A 23867-nucleotide genomic window follows, 5' to 3' on the forward strand; every position below is an offset into this window, starting at 1 on the left:
TCTGACCCCCGCCTGCCTGCAGGCCACAGACCACACGTTTCTGCAGAAGTGCCATTACCACCACGGCGCCAACCCGCTCTACTCCAAGCCCAAGATGCCGCTGCCCGAGTTCACCATCAAGCACTACGCAGGCAAAGTCACCTATCAGGTGAGACCCGGGACAGCCTGCACGGCCTCTGGTGCCACAGTCCCTGCAGTTGGAGACCGAAGCACAACGGGGGCTGTAGACACTCCCCCCTCGTTCTAGTTCTGGCCCCCTGCTGATCCTCAGCTGTGTGACCTTGGGCAAATTGCTTTCGGGGCCTATCTCTACGACATCTGGAAAATGGGGATAATGATAGTGCCGGTCTCAAGTGGTGAGTGTGGAAGCCTAGGGCTACAGTGGGTGATAAAGAGTAGCTGTTATCAGTAATGATGCAGTCACTCTGTTATCTCAGACACATTCCTGCCCTGGAGGTGTCTCAGGCCAGGATTCCAAGCCTCTGTCTCCACTTAGGCCTTGTTTTCCTCATCTGTAGGACAGACACAGGACAGTGTCCTCCACTGAGGATGGGGGCCGAGACCCAGACTGGTTATGTGCCCCCCTCCCCAGAGGATGGGAAGCGTAGTGGGGGCAGAAGGGGAGGAGACCACAGCAGGGAGAAGGGTCCAGTACCTCCTAGGACAGATAGGGAGATAGAGGCCTGTAGGGGCAGGGCCAGGGTCCCCCAGCGGCTGGGAGCCCCTGACCCACTCTAGGGAGGAAGGGAGGTAGGAAGGGAGCAGACAGGCTGATGCACACTGGGGTATGTTATCCGCCTACCCTGTCCCCCAGGCTGTGTGGGCTCCAACCTAAGCTGCCCCCTTGTTCCCCCTTTGCAGGTGCACAAGTTCCTAGACAAGAACCATGACCAGGTGCGCCAGGATGTGCTGGATCTCTTTGTGCGGAGCCGGACACGGGTAAGCAAGCCCCGTCTCCTGCTACTCTGCACCCCCCTCCCCCCCCGCCAAGCACCCAGCCCACCATCAGGCCTCTCTCGCAGTCCAGGAAATGGGGCGGTCCCCTAGGTACCCAGGTGCTGGTCCTGCCTCTGGTGCCCCCTAGCTCCAGCCAGGCTCGGACCCTGATCTCAACCCTAACCCAGAGTCTTGCCTTGCTCTGTACTTTCTCCCATTCCTGGTCCTGCCCCTTGAAGGGTCATGCCCCTGGCCAGCCCCACCGGATCGCCCTGCCTGTCCCCTGGCCCATCCTGGCCCTGCCCACCCAGCTGTGCCCTGCCCTGTCCCCTCACTGAGCAGTTCTCCCAAATAGCCCTGTTGTTCTCAGTCACTCACCCCATTCTCTGGGCCCCCACCTTCTTCTCTGTCAAATGGGCACCCTCCTCCTGAGGTCATTGCCAGAGTTCATGACCGTGTGTGCAGGAGGCCACCTTGGGGCCAGGTACACAGTCAGACTGAAGAAAAAAAGTCAGCCCGACCATGAGACAGGTCCCTTGGAAGGTGCTGTGCACCCTGACTTGAGAGGTGTGTAATCCAAGAGGACAGCGGCCTTGCAGAGAGAGGGCAGGGGCCCAGGGAGGTAGTTTTCTTATCCTTCTGGTTTGGAGATTTGACTCTTTTTGTTTTTAACGCCTTTTGTCCCCCCCACCAACCTCTGTTTCCTCGTTTCTGTCTCTCGGCCCCCTACCCCCCTGTGTCTTCCTGTCTCTTGGTGCCTCGCCCACTGCCCCGGCCTCAGGTGGTGGCACACCTCTTCTCCAGCCACACCCCACAGGCTGCCCCTCAGCGCCTGGGCAAGAACAGCTCTGTCACCCGGCTCCACAAGGCACACACAGTGGCCGCTAAGTTCCAGCAGTCACTCCTGGATCTGGTGGAAAAGATGGAGAGGTGAGCATGCAGGTGGGCGGGCACCCAGCCTCACCTCTGACCCACCCCACAACCCGCAGGGGTAAACACTTCCCTTCTCTGGGGCCTCACATCGCCCTCCTCCCACCCCCGTGCAGGTGTAACCCCTTGTTCGTACGTTGCCTGAAGCCCAACCACAAGAAGGTATGTGATGGCTGAGGTCCCTGGGAGAGTCAAATCCTCTTCCCCGTGCTGTGTGACCTGGGACAAGTGGCTGTGCCTCTCTGGGCCTCCATCTGCCCAGCCCACTGTGGGGACTGTTTGTCATTGCTAGTGCCCGTGGCACATGGGTGGGCCAGTGTGCAAACTCCCTATCTGGGCCCTCCTTACAGGAGCCAGGCCTCTTTGAGCCAGATGTGGTAATGGCGCAATTACGCTATTCGGGGGTGCTGGAGACTGTGCGAATCCGCAAGGAGGGCTTTCCAGTGCGCCTGCCCTTCCAGGTGTTCATCGACAGGTACTGCAGTCAGGGTGGTTCCTGAGCTCCACAGATCCTTACCCAGCTCCCCCATGACCCCGGGAATACAGAACCCAGGCAGGACGGAGCTTGCCATGCACAGTTGCTCAGGTTGTGTACTACACAAGATCATTACCTGCTGCCTGTCACAGAGCAGATATATTTATTGTTCCCCATTTTTTTGTAGTTTTATTGTGTGTGTGTGTGTGTGTGTGTGTGTGTGTGTAGATTCCAGAGTAACTTTAAGCTATTATGACAAGTTTCCAGCAGATGGCAGTAAAGTGTCGTATTCAACTGAAACCACAGGTACCGCTGTCTAGTGGCCCTCAAACACAACCTGCCAGCCAGCGGGGACATGTGCGTGTCGGTGCTGAGCCGCCTGTGCATGGTCATGCCAAATATGTACCGCATCGGTGTCAGCAAGGTGAGTCCCAGCCCACATGGCTGCAGCCTCTGGAAGCCTCAAGTTCAGGGGCTTCAGAACTCGAGCCGGTGCAATGAGAAATGCCCCGACTAAAGACTACCGGCCCAGAGGCAGTGCAGGGGAGCTTGGCCAGTGGGAGGCTAGTCCTGTCTCTGGCCCTTTGCTCGGGCCGTTCCCACTGCCTAGTTCCCCGTCTCTGCTCCTCCCACCTCTCGGCGCGCAGCCCGTCCGTGCCTCACCGCCCGCCTCCCCTCCTCAGCTGTTCCTCAAGGAGCACCTGCACCAGCTGCTGGAGAGCATGCGAGAGCGCGTCCTGCACCTGGCAGCCCTCACGCTTCAGCGCTGCTTCCGTGGCTTCCTCATCCGACGGCGGTTCCGCTCACTGCGCCGCAAGATCATCCTGCTGCAGAGCCGGGCTCGGGGCTACCTGGCCAGGTGCGGGGCCCACATGGGGCAGGACTCGCAGGCCAGGCCTGAGCTGGGGTACTAAGCTCCCCGTCCCGGAGGCGTGCAAGCTGAGAGTCGGGCCTCTGCGGGAAGGATGTTCGGACTCTCTCTGTCTCTGCGTTCAGATGTCCTTCCCACCTAAGCCCCTGGCCCTTGTGATCTTTCCAGCTGAGAGGGGCCCCAGGCTGCGTCCTAGGAGCCCTGGGACGACAACCCGATGGGACGCACGTGCTCCAGGCCCTGCCACTTAATTTGCTGTGTGGCCTTGGCCAAGTCACTGCCCTTCTCTGAGCTCCACAGGGCTCCCACAGTGAACCCTGGGCGCCGACGCTCGGGCCTGGCTGGCGTGGGCATCTCTGCACCTTGGCCACCCTGTGATCCCAACCCCTGCCCTCCCCACCCCCCTCCCCCCCAGACACTTCTTTCCGCCCCACCCTCAGGCGGCGGTATCAGCAGATGAGGCGAAATCTGGTGAAGTTCCGGTCCCTGGTGCACACGTACATGAACCACCGGCATTACCTCAAGGTGCAGGCCCACCCCTCGCCCTACTCCCGGGAGCCAGGCAGCAGGGGGAGGGGGGAGGCACTTAGCATCCAGGAGGGGCCTGTTGGCCTCACACCATCTTGGGTTCCAGTCCCCACTCTGCCACTCGCTAGCTGTGACCTTGGCCTTCCCTAACCTCACTTTCCCCGCCTACCCCTGGGGTTATGGAGGGGCTTCTGCGAGAGGTTGCACGTGGAGGATTTGGCCTGTGCTGGGTTCCCGGCGGGGCCTTCGGTAGTCGGCTATGATGGAATTTGTCGACCTGAGTGGCACTAGATCTTTGGTTTTGCTCTTAACTTAATGCCCGTTTTGGCTTGTTGTCATATAAACCAGCCACCAGAAAGACAAACGTAGTCCCCAAAGCCTTGAAGAACCCCCCTGGCTTCTACCGAAGGCTTTGTGGAGCCACAGAGGAAGGGACTCTGTCACGCTGCCCAGAAATCCCCCTGTATTTCCCTTTCCCCGAAGTATTACTCCCTCTGCCTCGTGTCTCTGTCTCTTTCTCGCTCTTTCTCCCTCCCCTTCCCGTTTCTCTGGCCATATCTTTGCCTCCTCTCTGCCGCCTGGGAGGCCTTGTGCGAGCCGGCTCGGGCTTCCCCCCCCCCCCCCGGGGGCCTGCCGTCGCCTCTGCCCACCATTCCCCTGCCTTGACCATCTGCTCTCCTGCAGCTGAGGGCAGAGCGGAGGCTCCGGGCGGAGGAGGCGCGGCTCCGGGAGCTGGAGGTGGGTGCGGGCACTGGGCAGCTGCAGGGGCAAGAAGGGAGGCTGGCAGACGCGACTTGTGGCAGGCCTGCCCCTCACTCAGCGCTGTCCCTCCAGGAGCTGAGCAAGCGGGAGGTAGTGGCCGTGGGGCACCTGGAGGTACCCGCTGAGCTGGTGGGACTCCTGCAAGCTGTGGCAGGTCCGTGAGTGCTGGACGCTGTGGTGGGGGCGGGCACAGGCAGGTGTGGGAGTCTGGCCCTCATGCCCCCCCCCCGCCTCCCCACAGGCCTCAGACCAGCCCCGGTGCCCCGGGTGGCCCCTGTGCGGACCCCCCGGCTCCAGGCTGAGCCCCGTGTCACACTGCCCCTGGACATCAACAACTACCCCATGGCCAAGTTTGTCCGATGCCACTTTAAGGTAAAGGCTGGCGTGGACCCACGCGGCCCTGGCCAGTGGGCACTGACCGATGAGAACTGATACTGCTGTCAGCCTGGGCCAGGCTCCTGGCCATGCCCTGTGCTGTGGGGTATGAGCCCCTGAAGTGCTGGATCATGAGGAGCCTGGGGGCTCCAGGGGAGGGCTGGACAGAAGTGGGGGGCCCTCAGGGGCTTAGGAAGTGGCCGTTTGCCCACCAGTTGGAACTATTTCAGAAATTTAACAACCGCTCGAGCCACAGGACATCATCCCGGCTCTCATTTTGGGCTCTCCAGGGTGCTCAGATGGTCTCCACCCCCAGCCTGCTGACGGCCAGTGTCTGCCCCGCTTCAGGCCTCAGTATCCCCATCCACCCGCTGGGGAAAGGAGCCCTTACCTCTCTGGCTCTGCCCCTTCCTGGCACAGAGCAGTGGATCCAGATGTGCCCACGAGCCCCAGCTCTGGCCCCACGGCCCCGCCCTGTGCCCGCAGGAACCTGCCTTCGGGATGCTGACGGTGCCCCTGAGGACACCCCTCATGCAGCTGCCAGCAGAGTGCCATGCAGAAGCCGTGAGCGTCTTCAAGTTGGTAAGGGTCTGCCCAGGCCACCGTGGAAGTCTTAGGCCGTGAGCCTCCTTGTCTTGCCCTCTGGGTCGTCCCCTAGCCCAGGCCATTTAGCCCAGCCCTCTTCTTTGGAGGGAAGACTTCTGGAGAGGGTGGGGGTAGGGGGATGGGATCTGGGCTCCTCTCTGGGCTAGGGCTAATCCCACTTTGAGGATTGGAAGCCTTTCTTCTCCCAGCCGTCTTCCTGGCAAAGAGGCTGCCCCAGAGCCTCTGTGCAGCTTCCCAGCGACACCAAGAATAGATCCAGGTCCTCTGCTCGAGGACTTCCTAGTCCGAGGGAGGAGGCAGAGCAGACCTGACCAGTGACGACTAGTGTGGACAGAGGTTAGGCACAGAGGCCAGGAAGTCTAACTGGACCCCTAATCCAGTTCTGGACAGAATCAGAGAGGGCTTCCTGGTGGGAGGGTAGGGGGTGGACATTTGAGCTAGACTGGAAGGAGTCAGACTCTGCTAACCAAGACAGAGGGAAAAGGCACAGAGAGAAGAAAAAGTTGATGGAGTCAGAACACATCAATTGATGAAAGTCGGAAGGGCAGAGGCAAGAGGGGGTCCCAAGGCCCTGTCTGCCAGATCCAGAACTTGGATTTCATTCCACGGGCCCTGGGGAGCCAAGGAAGGTGCTTCTGAGGGAGGCGTGTGGTCAGATATGAATGTTAAAAAGCACTCTCTGGGGCCTGGATGGAGCAGGCGGTAAGGGGCTGGCTCGAGGCCAGGGATGCAGGGAGGGGCTGGGGCTGTGTCGGGATCGCTCGTGGAAGCTTCATGAGCAGGAGAGAAAAGTCAGTATGCACTTTGGATCTCGACTTTCTCATAGTTGGCACAACCCACCTGGTCATTTGGCACAGGGTGTGGCAATTTTATTGTAACCTGGGGGGCTGTTATATGACCTTTCCTGGGGCACATGGGAAGGATGTGAGGGGGTGCATGTTGGGGGTGGTGGGACCCTGGCAGGAACCACCTTCCAAGGGGCCCAGGAGAGTCTGTTTGTGGCCCAGATCCTGCGTTTCATGGGCGACCCCCACCTGTACGGCGCCCAGGAAAACATCTTCGGGAACTACATTGTGCAGAAGGGGCTGGCGGTGCCCGAACTGCGGGATGAGATCCTGGCGCAGCTGGTCAACCAGGTGTGGCGCAACCCCAGTGCCCACAATGCCGAGCGAGGCTGGCTCTTGCTGGCTACTTGCCTCAGCGGCTTTGCACCTTCCTCGCGCCTCAGCAAGTACCTGCTCAAGTGAGTGGAACCGGCCAGGGCCAGGCCCTGAGGATGGTGACACTGGCGTGAGCCCCCCCCCCCCCCCCCCCCCGCCGGGCAGGATGTCAGTGGTCAGGCCGAGAGTGAGGTCTCTGTGCTTGCAAGCTCGGGCATCGGGACTGGTCAGGGGCTGCTCTCTCCGTCTCCACCGGGCTCAGAGCAAGAAACAAGGGCAGGTCTTCACTCTGGAGGGTAGGGCTCAGGAAAAACTTGGTAAAGGACTTGCAGAGCTCAGAGGACGGCCAACACCAGGGTCTGGGGAATTTGGGGAAAAGGTGCTGACCTCTCACATCACGGGAGTAGAGCCCGGTGGTTAGGAGTATGGACTCTGGACGCAAGAGGGTCTGGGTTCAAACCCCAGCTCAATCTCTAAGATGCCGGAAGGGCTATGAGAGGCTAGCTCTTGTCAGCATCTTGGTGATGTGGATGATGACAACGATGATGATGTCCCCCTGCTGGGTGAGAAGGGTGATTTGCAAAAGAAAGGGCTCCGGCAGGCCCCGGGTGCAAAGCCCAGCTCTGATACTGCCCTGCTGCATGACCTGGGGCAAGTCACTGCCCTTCTCTGAGTCTCTTTCCTCACCTGTAAATTAGGATTGGTAACAGGACCCACCTTACAGGGGGGCTGTGAGCCTCAGAGTGTCCAGAGCCTCACCTGGGCCCTGTGCAGTAGGTGGGCAGCCCAGTGGGTCAGTCTTGTGAATCTGGCACAGCAGGTTAGGACCACTGCCTTCCTGTCTGGGACTTCCTGTGGGCACAGCTCTGGGTTCCCTCTTGTGGCCACCGGCCACCATGGGCCTGCTCCACTGTTGCTCCAGCAGCAGGGAGGGAGCCAGGGAGCCAGGTATGTGCAGTACCTGCCCCTGGCGGGCATCAGTCTTGTTGGACTTGGGCCAAGTTGAACCCTCATGTCCATCTCTTGTATAGATGAGAAATTGGAAGCAGGCTCAGAGGGGGCAGATGACCCCCTGGGAGGCTTGGTGAAGGGGTGGAAAACAGAGTCTTCCAGAGTCCCAAGTTCTGGCCCATACCCTGCTGCAGCTCCCACCTTGTCAATGACATTTTGCTCCAACAAGCTTTGGTGGGCCTTCCTGGAACCTCTTTGGCTTCTCCTTGGACCTCGGTGGTGGCTTGAGATACTTCTCGCTAGGCTTGGGACCCTTTCAGCTTAGTCCTGGGACTCTGGGATAGCCTGAGATCTTTTTTTAGTCTAGCCTCAGAACTCTGGGGCTCACCTGAGGCCCTTTTAGCCTAGTCCCGGACCTCTGGGCTCTCCTGGGACCCCTTCAGTATCATCCCAGAGCTCTGGACTATAGCCTGGGACCCTCCTGAGCTAGCCTCAGAGCTAGGGCCTTCTTAGCCTGACCTTAGAGCTCTGGGCTAGCCTGGGCCTCCCTCAGACTAGACTTAGAATCCCCCTCTATCGCGGGCTAGCCACAGATCCCTCTTCATCCTGGCTCCAACTCCCGCCCGTCAGGTTTGTGTCTGATTATGGGCAGAATGGCTTCCAGGCTGTGTGTCAGCACCGTCTCATGCAGGCTATGGGCCGGGCCCAACAGCAGGGCTCCAGGGCTGCCCGCACCTTCCCCCCGACCCAGCTCGAGTGGAGAGCAGCCCAGGAGAAGGCCAGCATGGCACTGGATGTGGGCTGCTTCAATGGTGAGCTGTCCTCTCTCCACCCATGCCTGCCTTCGGGCACTGCCTGCCTTCGGGCACCTCCTCCCTCTGTCCCTCACGGAGGGGCAGCTAGAGTCAGCAGGCCCCAGTATGCCCCAGGGATCAGGGGAAGCTGGGGAGGGGCCCTCTGGGTGTGGCTCAGGAAAGAGGTCAGCATGTGGGGGCAGGGGCTGGACCTGGAATGGGGGAAGGGAGCTGGGGCAGGGAGGGTGCAGATCCAGGGTCCAGGACAAGAGTGGGGGAGCCTGAGAACGCGGTGCAAGCAGGGAAATAGCAGGACTAAGGCCGCAGATGCATCCTGGCTGAGCCCAGCACCTGCTACTGTCCCAGGCGACCAGTTCTCCTGCCCGGTGCACTCCTGGAGTACGGGGGAAGAGGTGGCCGGAGACATTCTGAGGCACAGGTTGGCTCCTGGCAGGCCCCACCCAGCACACCTTTGTGTACTGGGGAAGGGGAGGAGGGGCGGGAGACCGGACTGCCCACCCCCCCCACCCACCCCCCCGCCACCACCATGGGGTCCACTCTGGTCATGCTTGGGGTCTGGCTCATGTTCCACGGTTTCTCCGGGCAGTACCTGTTGGCTCCATCTCTCATTTCTGCCCCTCCATGTGCTGTCACCAGAGGCCTGGCAGATGGCTGGCGGGGCTGGACAGTGGCCATGAAGAATGGAGTCCAGTGGGCAGAGCTAGCAGGCCATGACTATGTGCTGGACCTGGTGTCCGACCTCGAGCTGCTCAGGGACTTCCCGAGACAGAAGTCCTACTTCATCGTGGGTGCAGAAGGGCCCGTGGCCAGCAGGGGAGGCCCCAGAGCGTAGGTGGCTACCCGGGCCCTTCAGGCAGATGGCCTCTCCTAGCACACGGCTTTTCTCGCAGCTGCTGGTTCGGAGCTGAGTTCTAAACCTAAGCTTTAAGTAACCTCTACAGCCACCGGGGGGCTCATACTCACAACTCCAAGATCAAGAGTCAGATGCTCCGCTGCCCCCCAGGGCCCCACCTTTAAAGGGAGAGAGTCACCCATTTCCAGAGCCCAGAGGAGAACGTGGTGATGGTGGTGGGGGTGGGGGTGATTCTGGGAGGGCCATGATCTCGCAGGACGTCAGCTGCTCCCTGACCCCCTGCCCTACAGGTTGTTTGGGAACTGCTGGGACTCAGATGAGGACACGCCCACCAGGCCCCAGTCCCAGGGACACGCACTCAAAGTGACTGACTCCGATGGGTACTGCAGCCACAGCGAGGATGGTACAAATGGGGAGACTGGGGCCCAGAGAGGGACAGCGACCCACCAAGGTCAACCAGCAGTGGCCACTGTCTCTGGTGGGGAGGGATCCTGGGGGCTGTGTGGGGTGATCAGCGGGAGAAAAGAGCTTGGCTTTTGTGTCCCCCACCTCCCCCAAACAGACTCAGGCAGCCTGGGAGAACCCTCTGTGCCCCACAAAGGACTGGACGGCTACCTGGACAGCCTCTTCGATCCTGTGCTGTCCTATGGGGATGCGGTAGGGATGTGGGCAGGTGTTTGCAGACACCTGGGAGCACGTGTGCACCCCGAGTCACATACCCACAGGGTGATGCAGGAGCCTCTCACAGCCAGGGTCGGGGGTGGGGGCATGTCTCGTCTGGGTCTCTCCTGGGGGCCCGGCAAAGGCTGAGGATGTCCTCATGGCTAGAGGCTCCTGGCTGACCCCCGAAGGACCCACAGCTAAAGGTCCAGGGCCCCCCCTCCCCCTCTGGTGGGAGCCAGCCCCCTCAGGCACCCTTGCTCATTCCGGGAACTCCCAGGAGCCCCTCCGTGGTATGATGTGGGCCCTGAGAGGACACAGCGCCTCCCTGAATCTGTTTACTCTCCTGTGGAAGGGGGGAATGGGTTTGCGGAGTTTGCAGGGCTGTGGGAGTACTGACTGTGAGGCCGCATGAGTGGAGGCTGGGCACGGAGCAGACACTAGGCTGGCGGGAGGCCCCGGGGACAGAGGAGGTGGCCGGTGTCAGGTGCCCGTTGCCTTGGAACCTTGGGAGTATGGCGGTGGCGGAGACACTTGAGCCATCTGCTGCCCCCAGGACCTGGAGAAGCCAACAGCCATTGCCTACCGCATGAAAGGGGGAGGCCAGCCTGGTGGCAGCGGCAGAAGCAGCCCTGAAGACCCCCCCAGGAGACCCCCAGAGCCAAAGCCAAAGCCAAAGCCAAGTCAGTGCCTGCCCCCAGGGTGGTTCCAGGGTTGGGCGAGGTGAGGGGGGCTCCTTCCCCTGCTAGGATGGAGGCAGCCATGGGCTGCCTGGTGGGGGTGAGACAGCAGCAGGGTGGGGGTTGGCTAGGGAATTCCCACTTGCCTCCATCTCCCACCCCTTGAGATCCACGCCCTCTGACTTACCTCCCCCCGCCCCCCACCCCCACCCCCACCCCAGTCCCAGGCCTGGATGCCTCCACGCTGGCTCTGCAGCAAGCCTTCATCCACAAACAGGCTGTCCTCCTGGTGAGTGCCGGATGGGCTGTGGGAGGTGCCCTGAGCGCAGGGCCTGCCCGGTCACCACCACCACCTCTCCCCAGGCCCGGGAGATGACCCTGCAGGCCATGGCGCTCCAGCAGCAGCCTCTGAGTCCCACCCCAAGGCCCTTGCCCCCGGAGGTGAGCCTGGCCTGCCCAGGTGAGCTCTGTGCTGCTCTGGGGCAGTAGGCCTACAGCCTATCCTGGGCAAACACGAGGTCCCTGAGAACGGGCCGGTGTGTCCCAGAAAGCGCACCCTACGCCCTGTTCTCTGCAGAAACCCCTAGCGCCAGAGGCACGGCCGAAGTTTGTGGGCACTGGACCCCCAGCCAAGCCTGTACTCCCGCGCTCCACTCCAAAGCCTTTGGCTCCAGCCCCTCTGGCCAAGGCCCTGAGAGCCCCCACCAAGCCCGTGGCCGCCCCCATTCTAGCTCAGGACCGGCTTTGTCCAGAAACCAGTGAGTGTCCTATCCCAGCGGGGGTGGCGGGTGGTTCCCAGGACAGGACTGGGACTGTAGCTGTGTCCCCTGTGGCCTTACCCTGTCCCCCACCCCCACGCCTTGCCCACAGCTTCTCCCTGCCCGGATCTGGTCCGGTATTCAACGCTCAACTCTGAGCACTTCCCACAGCCCACACAACAGATCAAGAACATCGTGAGGCAGTACCAGCAGCCGCCGCGGGGAGGCCGGCCCGAGGCCCTCAGGTCAGCTCTGCCCCCGTCCCCGCCGTCCGGGCCTCTGGAAGAGTGGCCTCCTCACCGTATGGCCATCAGCCGTGTGGCCGTTCACCCGGGTGGCAGCCCCCTGCCCAGCCCCCTTCAGGGAGTGAGTTTGCTCAGGCAGAGGGTCCAGGTGAGCCCTCCAGCCAGAGGAGGGCCTAGACGGGTGTTTTCTAGGTTGTGCTGTGTGACCTCAGGCCAGTCTCTGATCCTCTGTGGCTGCTCACGTGTAACGGTGGGGGTGGGGGGTGGGGGAGGAAGTTCCCTATTACAGGAATTTGTGGCTGGGAAGAAGAAACCCCTGTCCGATCCCCGCAGGAAGGATGGCGGAAAGGTGTTTGTGAAGCGGCCAGACCCCCACGAGGAGGCGCTGATGATCCTCAAGGGGCAGATGAGCCACCCAGCGGCAGCATCTGGCAGCCAGGTGGGGGGCACTTCCGGCCCGGGCCCCAGCAGGACAGAAGACAAAGTGGGGCGTTAGAAACTCAGAAACCTGCTGCCCCTGCCGCTGCCCCCTTCCTGGGTGCCCCCTCTTGCCCCCTGAGCACTCTCTTTGTGGTGGGGACAGGTGCCCAGAGAGGCCATGGCCTTGGTCAAGCCAGTGACCAGCACACCAAGGCCATCCATGGGACCCACACCAGGTGAGAGGCCAGGAGGGAGGGAGAGAGGGAGGGAGAGACACGAGGGTCCAGGCGTATGAGTGAGCCTGTGTGAGCACAGGGGAGTCCTGGTCTACGTGTCCGTGGCATGTGATGTGGGTGTGTGTCTGAGGTCCCTGAGCCCACGTGGACCTACTGTGTGCACATTTGTGTGAGGACATCAGCACTTAAATAACACTGATTTCAGGCCAGACCCGTTCTGGCCTCACTAAATCCTCACTAAAATCCTTCAAGGAAGTACTGTTTTTGTCTATACTTTACAGACGAGAAAACAGACACAGAGAGGTGAAGTGACTTGCCCAAGATCACACAGTTCAAAAGTGTCAGACCAGGGATATAAACCCAACCCTCCTAGCCTCACAGTTGGAATCCTAATCTCTATGTCCTCTGCCTCACGGCAACCACAGTGAAGCTTAAAATACATAAATCAGCTCACATCAGGTCCCTGCCAAAAGCTCTCCCGTGACTCCTAGGATGAACTCCAGACTTTTCACTACGGTCTGTGAAACCCTGCATGATCTGCCCACCTCCCCAACCTCATCCCCTCCCCCTCTCCCGTCAGCACACTCTGTTCTTGGAACACAGCAAGCCCACTTCTACCCCAGGGCCTTTGCACTTGCTGTACGTAGAATGCTCTTCCCCAGAAGATCTTTGCATGCCTGGCCCTCGTCATCATTCAGGTCTTGGCTCAGTGTCATCTCAGAGAGGTGTGCCAGATCACGGAAACCGAAGGACCCTCACAGGCCGGCCCCTAGACTCTTTACTAAGTAGCCCAGATTTATTTCCATCCCAGCTCCTGGAACTGAGAGCTTTATTATGCCTTGTCTGTTCTATCTACATTTACCACAAGACTCAACAGAAGGGCAGGTACTGCTTTGTACTGTTCACCCCCCAGCCTGTAGCACAGACCTGCTGCCTACACTAGGTGATCTATATATGTGTCAAATGAAGGATTGAGCCAGGGTGGAGCTGTATGATTGTGCATGTGCCCTCATGATTGGTGTGTCTACAGCCAGGGGTGTGGGAAACCGCTTCGCCCCAGCCCCTTCCCCGACAAGAGGTCGCCCCCAATCCCCTTCCTCATCGGCCCTCCCTCCCTCACTCACTCATGCCTCTCTGACTCACTGTGCTCCCCAGTGCCGCCTTCGCGGTCGCTGGAGCCCCCTGAAGAGCTCCTGCAGACGCGGCTGCACCGCCTGGTGAACCCCAACTTCTACGGCTACCAGGATGCCCCCTGGCGGATCTTCTTGCGCAAAGAGGTACCTGGCCCGGCTGAAGCCAAGGGAGGGCTGCAGGGGGGCGGAGCCCTCTTCCCTGCACAGGGCAGGGAGGAGGGGCAGGGCTGGGGTGGGGCACGAGGTGGGGCCTGGGCTAGAGGGAGGAGTCAGGGCCAGGGGTCCTGGTGGTTTGGAGCCCACTGTATCTAGGGGGTGGGTCCGGGTATGAAGCAAAGTGAGGGGACTGTCCCAAGGGCCTCACTGGAGCCCCGATCCCACAGGTGTTTTACCCCAAGGACACCTACAGCCACCCTGTGCAGCTAGACCTCTTGTTCCGGCAGGTGAGGTCTTCTTTTCCCTTTCTGCCTCAGTGTACTCATCAGGGCAATGGGTACATAGACTAGCTGTCTGCAGATTTCGCTTCCGTACTCTCGGATTTGGGGTCCTTGACCACAGTGAGGATGGGAAGCTGTTCTACTGAATTTCCCACCCTCGTGGACAAGGTCAGTAAGCCCACAATTTGATTTAACCAGACACACCGTTTGTCTGAGCTAGGTGGGCCTCAGAAGTCAGATCCCAGCCCCAGCAAGCAGAGGAGGAAGCTAGGGCCCAGGAAGGGCGGCATGGGTTGTAGAAGAGAGGAGGAAGGAGGGGGGCCTTTGTAAATGGGATCTGATTCACACAGATGAGACCGCTGCTGCAGAAATAGGACCCTCCGCGTTCCCACTCCCACTAGAACAGTCCAGCCTGGGCTCCCAGCTGGGGGAGTCTCACCAGCCACCCGCATCACGGCCCCTTCCCACAGATCCTCCATGACACGCTCTCCGAGGCCTGCCTGCGCATCTCCCAGGACGAGAGGCTGAAGATGAAGGCCCTGTTTGGTACCGTAGGGGGCGGGAAAGGACACGGATGGGGCAGCCAGCTAGAGTCAGGCCAGTGCTTTCCCAGAGGGAGATCGGGGCCGACAAACCCAGCCCCGTTTGCCTCCCGGACAGCCCTCCTGGCTCTGCTTCTGGCCTCTTCCATGGCTAGGTGCCAGGCTGCATTCAGTTTTGCCTGACACACAGTGTGGCCCTAGCCATCCTGTCTGTCTGTGTAGACACTGAGAACACGCTGTTCCAGTACCTTCTTGCCGGGTGTCAGCCTCCCTCCCTGCAATGTGGGCTGGCAGGGGAGGAGGAGGGAGGGTTCTGACCTGACCCGGCATCCCTTAGCCCAGAACCAGCTGGACACACAGCGGCCCCTGGCAACAGAGAGCGTGAAGCGGGCCGTGGTCAGCACCGCACGCGACAACTGGGAGGTCTACTTCTCCCGCCTCTTCCCCGCCACGGTGCGAGCCCCCTGCCGGCCCGCCCCCCTCACCCAGGGGCTTCAGGGAGGAGGCTAGAAGACTCTCATGTGTCCCTTATCCCCGCCCCAGGGCAGCGTGGGCACTGGTGTGCAGATCCTAGCCGTGTCCCACACAGGCATCAAGCTCCTGCGGATGGTCAAGGGCAGCCGGGAGGCTGGCGGGCAGCTGCAGGTCCTGCGCACGTACAGGTGACCGGCAGGCGAGACTGGGGCTGGCTGGAGACGGGCGTGGACCGGCAGAGTAGCATCTCCTCCCCCACTTTCCCCAGCCAACCGCCGAGTGCCTACGATGTGCCAGGCTCCGTGCCAAGCCCTTTTAAGCAAGTCCATTTTACAGACGGGGAAACTGAGGTTCGGTGAGAGAAGTGGCTCGTCTCAGGTCACACAGCCAGGAAGCGGATGAGCTAGAAGCCCACTACCCTGTCCTGCCTCTTAGACTATACCCCAGCCCTGCCCTCCTCACTGCACAGTGGGGGCGTCTGGGTTGTGAACAGCCGAGTTCTGTTGCAGCCGGGAAGGGCAAGGGTGCTCTGGCATAAGACGTCGCTGAGTCCTTGGACCCCTCCCCTGCCAGCAGCCCCTTTTGTTGTCTGTCACGCAAGGACAGGGATAGAGGCTCGCTTATTGGTCGCGTGAAAGCCCCTTGCTTTGAAAGATGCAGAGAATTTGGTCAGTGGGTGAAAGAGATACATTTGTGTGAGCGAGATCTGGGAGGTTGGGTTAAAAAGCAAGCAAACAAAATGGAGCACGGCAAAGGGTAGTGAGGGCTGGATGGAGTGTGGGTTCACAGGGTGCTAGGAAATGAGCGGGAGCCATAAGCGGGATGGGGAGGGGATGCTGCGCGAGCTCCCCGGGTCCCATGGTGGCAGGTGGCAGGGGGCTTGGGTGGAGCTGGGCTTTGGGAGCGGTACAGGGCAGCAGCAGGGGAAGCAAGATGGGTAGGGAGGGAGGCGCCCTCCGGCCAAGGAGCCCTGCCTTCATGCCACTTTCCCGTTCTCCAGCTTTGCAGATACCCTGTTTGTGACCATCCCCTCCCAGAACATGCTGGAGTTCAACCTGGCCAGCGAGAAGGTCATCCTCTTCTCAGCCCGAGCTCACCAGGTCAAAGCCCTGGTGGATGACTTCATCCTGGAGCTGAAGAAGGTCAGGGTCCTCCTACGGATGCCCCTTCCTCAAGGGGCAGGGGGCGGAGAACAGGGCTCTCCTGCACCGTGGACACACCAGCCGCACCTGCCGGGGAAGCATGGATGCCAGTGTGTGTGTGTGCGTGCATGTGTGTCCACAGACTTTGGTCATCTTTCAGGCCTTTCCACAGGCCGTGCTGCCTTCCACCTGGGACACCTGTTCCCACTTTTGCCGGCTCCTTCAGAAGCCTTTCCTGATGCCCTCATCACGGGTGTCACAGCACCCCCCTGCCCCCGAGCTCCAGGGCGAGTGCCCCCCCTCGGCCTCCCGCAGCCTCCCTTCCTCCCGACTGGGCAGCCTCAGGCCCAGCAGCTGGCCTCAGTGGGGCAGCCTCGGGCAGGGATGGGATGGCTAGGGCCTATACATGTGCCCTGACGGCCACCTGTGTTCATCGGACCCCTGACTCCAGCCCATTACAAGGCCACCCCTTCGACTTGCATAGCGTCCTTCCCTCTCACACCCACGGAATGGTCCCTCCCCCAGGAGTCAGGGAGGAATGGCTGTAGATGAGAGGAGCCGGGGCATGGCCCCAGGCTTCTGGGAGGAGGGGGATGGGACCGCAGCCCCTCACCCTGCCCCTGGCGACCCAGGACTCGGACTACGTGGTCGCGGTGAGGAACTTCCTGCCCGAAGACCCCGCGCTGCTGGCCTTCCACAAGGGCGACATCATCCACCTGCAGCCCCTGGAGCCGCCTCGAATGGGTCAGGGCCGTGGGACACAGTGGGTACAGGACGGGGATCTGGGCCAGGGGGCCTCCCTGGCGGCTGCTGACATCAGCTCGACCCCCAGGCTACAGTGCCGGCTGCGTTGTCCGCAAGAAGGTCGTGTACCTGGAGGAACTGCGGCGCAGAGGCCCCGACTTTGGTGGAGACCCCCGGATCCCCTCCCAGCCTCCAGTGCTCCCAAACCCGGAAACCCTAAACAGTTCCTCCTGGCTTCATGCACTCACGCTGCACATGCTCGGTGGGGCTTTCTCGGTGCCCCAGAGGGGTCTGGCCTGGCCAGGCCGCCTCAGGCACCTGCTGCGGCCCAGTCAGTTCCTTCTGGTGGCCCCTAGCCCAGACCTCTGTCTGCATATCGGGCTGAGGGGTCTCTGTGTTAGCGTCCCCATGTGTGTGGCCTGGGTCTCTCTCTTTTTCCGAGAGTCTACAAGCACCGTTTTCTACTCTACCTGCCACTGAGGGAATGCCTTCCCTTTCCCTGTGTCCTTGTCTGCAAATAGGCTCCATGGCATGCCTCCCTCACAAGACCCTGGGGCAGGGGCAGGAAGGTGCTCGAGTATTTCCTAGAGGGGCCCCTTAATCCCGAGACGAGACCCCTCTGTTTTGTCTCAGACCCCTTAACCTGTGCCCTAGGCTGGAGGTTCGGGACCATCCACGGGCGCGTGGGCCGCTTCCCTTCGGAGCTGGTGCAGCCTGCAGCCGCCCCCGATTTCCTACAGTTGCCAGCCGAGCCGGGCCGGGGCCGGGCCGCCGCCGTGGCCGCTGCCGTGGCCTCCACAGCGGCTGCGTGGGAGGTGGGCCGCCGGAGGGAGGTGAGACCGGCAGGGCCCGCCAGGGGGCTGAGACAGCCGGTGCAGGCAGACAGGAGCAAGGTCAGCCAAGGGTGTGGCCAGTCCCAGGATAGGGCGAACCTGGTAGGGCTAGCCAGATGTGTGACCCACAGGACGTGACCAGAGATGGTTGGAAGGTGTGGCCAGATGGGGTCGGGATGGTGGGGTCAGCAGAAGGATTGTGATGAGACCCACGGGGCAGGACCAGCCTGGGGGCCAGTAGGGGTGGGGCTGGGCAAATGGGGCGAGGTCAGGCGTGTGGAATGGAGCTAGCGAGGGGTGGGGTGAGGTAAAACTAAGGAGCGAGAGAGGGAGGATCAGCCACAACCAAGCGGCTGTGGCTGCCAACCCTAGGCTGAGATGGGGGGGCGTGGCCAGGTGCCTCAGGGGGCGGGGTCAGCTGGGCCCGTGGGAGGTGTGACCAGGCGGAGGGTGCCAGGACTACTGGGGGGGGGGTGGGTCTAGGTGGGTGGGGGCTAGGCCAGCCTGAGAGGGTCTGGGCAGAGTCAGCCTGGGGTTGGGTGTGGCAGCTATGAATGTGACCAAGTGTGGCAGGACAGGACCTCTTAGCTCTGGCCCTTCTGCAGGGTCCCCTGGTCAGGGCTGGCCCCCCTGACCGAGCAGAGGACAGCCTGACGCTCCCCCCGTACTCGATGCTTGAGTTTGCCCAGAAGTATTTCCGAGACCCACAGAGGAGACCCCAGTGAGTGGTGGCCCCACCCCTGGTCCCCACTCTGAGGAAGGTCCTTCTGGGGCTCCTTGCAGCCATCCAAGTGGGGACACCCCACTTCTGATGGGGGGGGATGAGAAACCACCCAGATGTGAGGTCCGCCTGCAGCCTCCGCTTCCGGGAGCCTTCCTGCCTGGTTGACGGACATTGGGTCGAGAACATTCTGGGCGGAATGGGGATGTAGCCGGAGGCTCAGAGGCGAGACTAGTCAGTAGTGCCTGTCTCCTGTTGCAGGGATGGCCTCAGGCTAAAATCCAAGGAGGGTCGGGAGTCCAGAACCTTGGAAGACATGCTTTGCTTCACCAAGGTGTCCAGCCCCAGGCCTGTTTCCCCATCTGTAAAATGGTGATGCAAGAGCCCCCCTCCCAGGCCCCTCAGGCGAACAGCCTGGTCCTCGGTGGGACCCCTCCCAGCTCTCAGCACCCCGAGGGCCTGATTCCCCCCAGCGGCAGCATCTGTCCCCATTGCCAGACAGGCCTGGCCACCTCTTCTGTGATGTGGACCCTCCTGTCATAAGACGGGAGGCACCACCTGGCCCTCCTCCTTCTGACTTGTCCTTCCGCCGTCATGACACAACCCCCCCCCTCCTCTCACAGACCCCACTCCAGGAATCTCTCATCGAGCTCAGCGACAGCAGCCTCAACAAGATGGCCACCGACATGTTCCTAGGTGTGGGGTGGGATGGGACTGTAGCCAGGGCCCGGGGGCCGGGTGGGATCCGGCACTGTGTGACCCTGCTCCTCTCCCCGCCCCCCGCCCCCGTCCTAAGAGTCTTCCCCTCCCCACAACTTAGACCTGGGGCCCCATTAAAGGAAGAGGAGCCACCAGCTGCCTCGGGCCGTACCCTCCCAGGGATGGACCCAACCTTGGGGTACCCTGGGGTGAGTGGGCAGCTGGGGTGTCTGGTGGCCTGAGTGGGACGAGTGTTTCCTATAGCTGTGATGAGGTTCATGGGCGATGCTCCGCTGAAGGGCCAGAGTGAACTGGATGTGCTTTACACCCTCCTGAAGGTCAGTTCAGCAGACTTAAGAGCCAGATGCTCCCTTTCCTGCTTGTGTGGCTCTCGGTTTCCCCATCTGTCAACCAAAGTTGCAGGACATGGCGGGGCGGGGCGGGGGGGGGGACCCAAAAGGGAGTCCATCCTACAGGTGGGGAAGGGGCTGGGGAAGGGACACCAGGCCTTTCTCCAAGTGCACACCCTGTTCTTCTGTGCCCGGTGTGTGGCACGGGCCCTGGCCTGCCCTCCTCCAGCTGTGTGCGGACCATGAAGTCATGCGGGACGAGTGTTACTGCCAAGTTGTGAAGCAGATCACGGACAACACCAGTACCAAGCTGTGAGTGAGCTGGGCCTTTACCTCTGCCCCCTAGTCCCCATGCTGTGTCCCTGCTCCAGGAGGGGCCGGTGCAGCCTCTCGCCCCCCACCCGGGTCTTCCCTCCTGATTCTCTCCCCGCTCATCATTTTCCTCATCCAGTCGACAGAGCACATGTGCTTGGAATTGCTCAGCCGCTGCTGAGCCTCGCTTTCCTCATCCATAAAATGGCAGTGATAAGGTGTTAAGTCCAGGATCTTGGTTTCAAGTGACAGAAGCCCCATTCAAACTGGTTTAAGCAAAAGAGGGTTCAGGTGACTGAAAAGCCTAAATATAGCTTCAGGCATGGCTGGATCGAGGTGTCATTGGGAACAGGCTTTCTATTCTAGTCTTGCTTCTCTGTGTTGATAGCATTCTTAAGTAATATCTCCCATCCACTGGAACGATGCCAGCTCTGGGGAGACATTTTTCAGCTCAGTACTCTTAGGGAAAGCAAGATGGACCTGATGTTGTAGCAAAAATTCCCAAATCCAGTCTTTTTGGCTTGAGTTGGTCCCATGCCCATCCCTGAACCAACCCCCATGGCTGGAGGATACGGAGTTTGACTGACTAGAACTGGGTCAAATTTTCATCCCTCAACCCATCACCAGATCCAAAGGAAGGCCGAACTCTAATTGGCCAGACCTGGATCAACTAACCATCCCTAAACCAATCACTGTGGCCAGGGGGCTACAGTGTTCTAGTTGGCCAGACCTGGCTCCCATGCCTGGTGCCAAACCACGGTGACCTAGAGAGGAGTGGGTGCTTTCTTAAAGGAAGCCCAAGTGCTGTCCCCAGACCCCAGCGGTGTCACCCTGGGGTGACAAATGAAACCTCACCCGCGGGGCAGGGTGAAGGTGAATGACTGTGTCTTGCACAGGACCGACACACAGCAAGTGGCCAGCATGGGATGCTCTTGTTACCACTAGGTCCACCCTCCCGTCCCCATCCAGCTTACCTCCCCGACTCGCTCTCTATCCCCCCCCCCCCAGTAGTTTTAGAAGCACTCGGCATATCCTCCTGCCCCTTCCCAGCCCCTGGCCCTGCCTGCCACTACCTGTGCCCAGCCCCGGTGCGTTCCTCTTGCCCTCCTTCGAGGACCTCCTCCCAGGAGCCTCCCCAGAGAGAGTCTACCCAGAGAATACTCGGGTTTTTGTGCATGTCTGGCCTGTCCTGTCAGGGGGCCTTGTCGCCTTCTCTCCCCGTCTCCCACCCTGGCTTCCCAAGCAGAATGTACCTCGTGCATGGCTGTGGGGCGCCCCCGCCCCCCTCTCCTTGGCCGGGGAGCACCCTCAGCAAACAGGAGCTGCCTGAGAGTTGGAGACGTCCAGCCGCATCCCAGGAGGCTCCTGGCGCGGCACTCCAGGGCTGCGGGCACCTGTGATGTGGCCCCGTGTGCGTGTGCCCTCAGGGACAGCTGCCTGCGAGGCTGGAGGCTGTTCTACATCATGGCTGCCTACCACAGTTGCTCCGAGGTCCTCCAGCCACACCTTGTTCGCTTCCTCCAGGACGTGAGCCGGACTCCAGGCCTGCCCTTCCAAGGTGAGGGGCCAGTGAGTGGTGACCCCGGGTAGTGAGCACGTGGAAGGGACTTCTAGGTGGGCCGAGTGGGAGGAGCAAAGTCCTGGAGGTGGGACTGTGTGGCATGTGGGAGAAGGAAGGAGGCAGCAAGGGCCTGGAGTGCCGGGGGAGGCCCTGCTTCTCTCTCGGCCATTGCGAATCCACAGGGGTCTTGAGTGGGTCTGGGCAGGGGTGAGACCCAGCTGGTGGCGGGGTCTCAGCCTTTCCCCCCTTGGAGTCTGGGGGAAAGGGGCCAGGCCTCAGCCTCACCCCGACCCTTGTTGCCGGAGCAACCCCTGGGTTCCCCCTAAGAAAAAGGTCATCATGGCAGTCATGAAGGAGATAGGGCACCTCACTTTGCCTGCCCCCGAGTCCTCCTCTTTGATTCAGTTAACATTCCCAGACCCTGAAATGAATAGACCCAGCTCCCCCGCAGGGAAGGGCTCCCAGATCCGTGGAGGCAGCAGGATGTGCCCAGAAGTCTCACCTCCATCTCCTCCCCAGAGCAGAGCAAGGGCACTCTTTGACCCTGAGAAACAGACGGTGCAGTCTTCTGCACCAGGCTCTGGGTGAGGGAGGGTGGTTGGCAAGGGGGTCCCGGCTGGCGGGGGGACATACCCCCCAGGCAACAGCTGGAGGTGACAGCTATTTTCCAAGGCTCATAGGTAGCCAAGGGGACTGTGGGCTAGGCAAAAGGCTTTAAGCACATGGGACGTGGGGGTTTGAATGCAGCTCTTATACTGCAGCGCTCAGCCTTGGGCAAATCCCTGCCCCTCTCGGGACTGTTTCCTCAGCGAACACATGGGAGAGGAAATGCCCCGTAGGTTGTGGAGAGAAAGCAGTGGGCTTGTGGCTGGTGGCCGGAAGAGCCTCTTTCTTGCGCTGCCTACCCCGGGCAAGGCCTTGACACCCCGTCTCTGCAGGTATTGCCAAGGCCTGCGAACAGAATTTGCAGAAAACCTTGCGCTTCGGCGGCCGCGTGGAGTTCCCCAGCAGCATGGAGCTTCGGGCCATGTTGGTGAGCGTGGGGTGGGGTCAGGAGGAGCGTGAAACAGGAGCCCCGCCCAGAGACCCTGTGGGCACTCAGCGTTCATGAGTGTTCCTGCCCACGCCGGTCCAGAGCCCCTTGGCTTGGGGACTTCCATGGCCGGGGACAACTGCTGGCCCAGATCCCAGGACCCGGCCTCTCTCATCTTCTCCCCTCCCTCTGTCCCAGGCGGGCCGCAGTTCCAAGAGGCAGCTCTTTCTTCTCCCCGGAGGCCTTGAACGCCATCTCAAAATCAAAACGTGCACTGTACGTGTTTCTGGCAGGCAGGTGCTGGAGGGGTGGGGACACCCCAGTCTCTGGGATGGGCCCCCACGTGCGCTGAGCCCTGCAGGGCACGACTTATGTCTCAGGGAAGCAGACCGAGTCTCAGAGAGGTGAGGGTCGTACTGCCAAGAAAGAATCTGAACCCTGAGTCTCTCAGACTCCCAACAGCTGTGCTCCTTCCCTGCATGAGGCCGATTCTCAGAGGATTGTTCGTGTACCTGCAGAAGGCCCGAGGAACTCTGTGCTTGGCTTCCCGGGGCCTGGGCCGACTGGGAGGATGGAGATCGGCTCAGCTGGCCCAGCCTCACCCTCCCCTCCCTCCAGGTGGCCCTGGACATGGTGGAAGAAATCTGTGCTGAGATGGCTCTGACACGCCCTGAGGCCTTCAGCGAGTATGTCATCTTTGTCGTCACCAACCGAGGTGAGCGGCCAGGAGGACCAGGGACGCTGGGCCCAGCCTGTAAGGCCCAGGTCAGATGCCACTTCCTTCAGGGAGCCCCGGGCTGCCATGCCTAAGAACTTTTCTGTGCACCGAGCACCCCCAGCTCTGGACGTTGGTCTTGCCTACCAGAACGGAAGCTCATGGAGGACAGCGGCCTGCTCAGCGGGAGCCCGTGGGCCCTGCCCTCAAGCAACTCACATCCTGGGAAGTTTCCTTGAGTAGACCCTGGCTTCTGGAGCCCCCCTGTCTCTCAGCTGTAACAGTGGTCCCGCCCGGCCCTTCTCACGCGGCCCAAAGCTCCTTCCGTCTGCGGCCCACTCTAGACCGCAGGCTTGCCTCCTGACCCCCGTGGTCGGCCCCAGCCACCTGCACCCAGCTCTTGTCGCTGCCTGGGCTCTGAACTGTGTGTCCTCGGCCCTGCCTGCCCGGGTCCAGCTAAGACGGTGGGGGGGGGGGGGGGGCCGTGGTAACAAAATGGTCCTCATAAGTGACATTTATGGACCAGATACGGTGTCCTAGGCACAGTTCAAAGCATTTTAATTGTAAAACTCCTTTAAGTCCGGCAGCAACCCTATGAAGTAGAGACAGTGATCAGCCCCATTGACAGGGAAACTGAGGTGCAGGAAGGATGAATAAGTTTCCTACGGCTGCTATAACAAATTACCACATATTTCGTGGCTTAAAAACAACACAAATGTATTATCTTAGAGTTCTGAAGGCCACAAGTCCTGAAATGTCAGCAACGCTGGCTCCTTCTGGAGGCTGTAGGGGAGTATCCCTTTTCTTGCCTTCTCCAGCTTCTAGAGGCCCCACCACACCCCTTGGCTCCCAGCCCTTTCCTCCATCTTCAGAGCCAAGAGTGTAGAATCTTCAAACCTCTCTCTCTCTC

The 23867-nt window shown here is 60.9% G+C and overlaps 1 protein-coding gene across 1 annotated transcript in view; it reads left to right on the top strand.

The window, feature by feature from the left end:
* Positions 1-23867, top strand: part of MYO15A (myosin XVA) — a 50001-nt gene that overhangs the window by 17208 nt on the left and 8926 nt on the right. The window contains exons 17-59 of the mRNA XM_028089564.2: positions 23-148; positions 862-939; positions 1718-1866; positions 1983-2028; positions 2217-2341; positions 2648-2765; positions 3025-3200; positions 3653-3737; positions 4425-4478; positions 4575-4656; positions 4744-4874; positions 5364-5459; positions 6491-6726; positions 8225-8406; positions 8755-8827; positions 9046-9237; positions 9553-9713; positions 9825-9919; positions 10479-10605; positions 10824-10891; positions 10966-11043; positions 11180-11360; positions 11473-11605; positions 11939-12044; positions 12189-12261; positions 13417-13538; positions 13778-13837; positions 14302-14377; positions 14711-14826; positions 14917-15035; positions 15848-15989; positions 16622-16733; positions 16822-16896; positions 17388-17566; positions 18172-18287; positions 18549-18621; positions 18911-18983; positions 19251-19324; positions 19566-19648; positions 21076-21206; positions 22148-22242; positions 22441-22518; positions 22861-22957. Of these exons, the coding sequence (XP_027945365.2) occupies positions 23-148; positions 862-939; positions 1718-1866; positions 1983-2028; positions 2217-2341; positions 2648-2765; positions 3025-3200; positions 3653-3737; positions 4425-4478; positions 4575-4656; positions 4744-4874; positions 5364-5459; positions 6491-6726; positions 8225-8406; positions 8755-8827; positions 9046-9237; positions 9553-9713; positions 9825-9919; positions 10479-10605; positions 10824-10891; positions 10966-11043; positions 11180-11360; positions 11473-11605; positions 11939-12044; positions 12189-12261; positions 13417-13538; positions 13778-13837; positions 14302-14377; positions 14711-14826; positions 14917-15035; positions 15848-15989; positions 16622-16733; positions 16822-16896; positions 17388-17566; positions 18172-18287; positions 18549-18621; positions 18911-18983; positions 19251-19324; positions 19566-19648; positions 21076-21206; positions 22148-22242; positions 22441-22518; positions 22861-22957 (4792 nt within the window). The remainder of the gene's footprint in view (positions 1-22; positions 149-861; positions 940-1717; positions 1867-1982; positions 2029-2216; positions 2342-2647; positions 2766-3024; positions 3201-3652; positions 3738-4424; positions 4479-4574; positions 4657-4743; positions 4875-5363; positions 5460-6490; positions 6727-8224; positions 8407-8754; positions 8828-9045; positions 9238-9552; positions 9714-9824; positions 9920-10478; positions 10606-10823; positions 10892-10965; positions 11044-11179; positions 11361-11472; positions 11606-11938; positions 12045-12188; positions 12262-13416; positions 13539-13777; positions 13838-14301; positions 14378-14710; positions 14827-14916; positions 15036-15847; positions 15990-16621; positions 16734-16821; positions 16897-17387; positions 17567-18171; positions 18288-18548; positions 18622-18910; positions 18984-19250; positions 19325-19565; positions 19649-21075; positions 21207-22147; positions 22243-22440; positions 22519-22860; positions 22958-23867) is intronic.

The sequence above is a fragment of the Eumetopias jubatus genome, unplaced genomic scaffold, assembly GCF_037043125.1.
Source record: "Eumetopias jubatus isolate StellerSeaLion01/CBP00866 unplaced genomic scaffold, mEumJub1_p1.0 scaffold_10, whole genome shotgun sequence".
Taxonomy (NCBI): domain Eukaryota; kingdom Metazoa; phylum Chordata; class Mammalia; order Carnivora; family Otariidae; genus Eumetopias; species Eumetopias jubatus.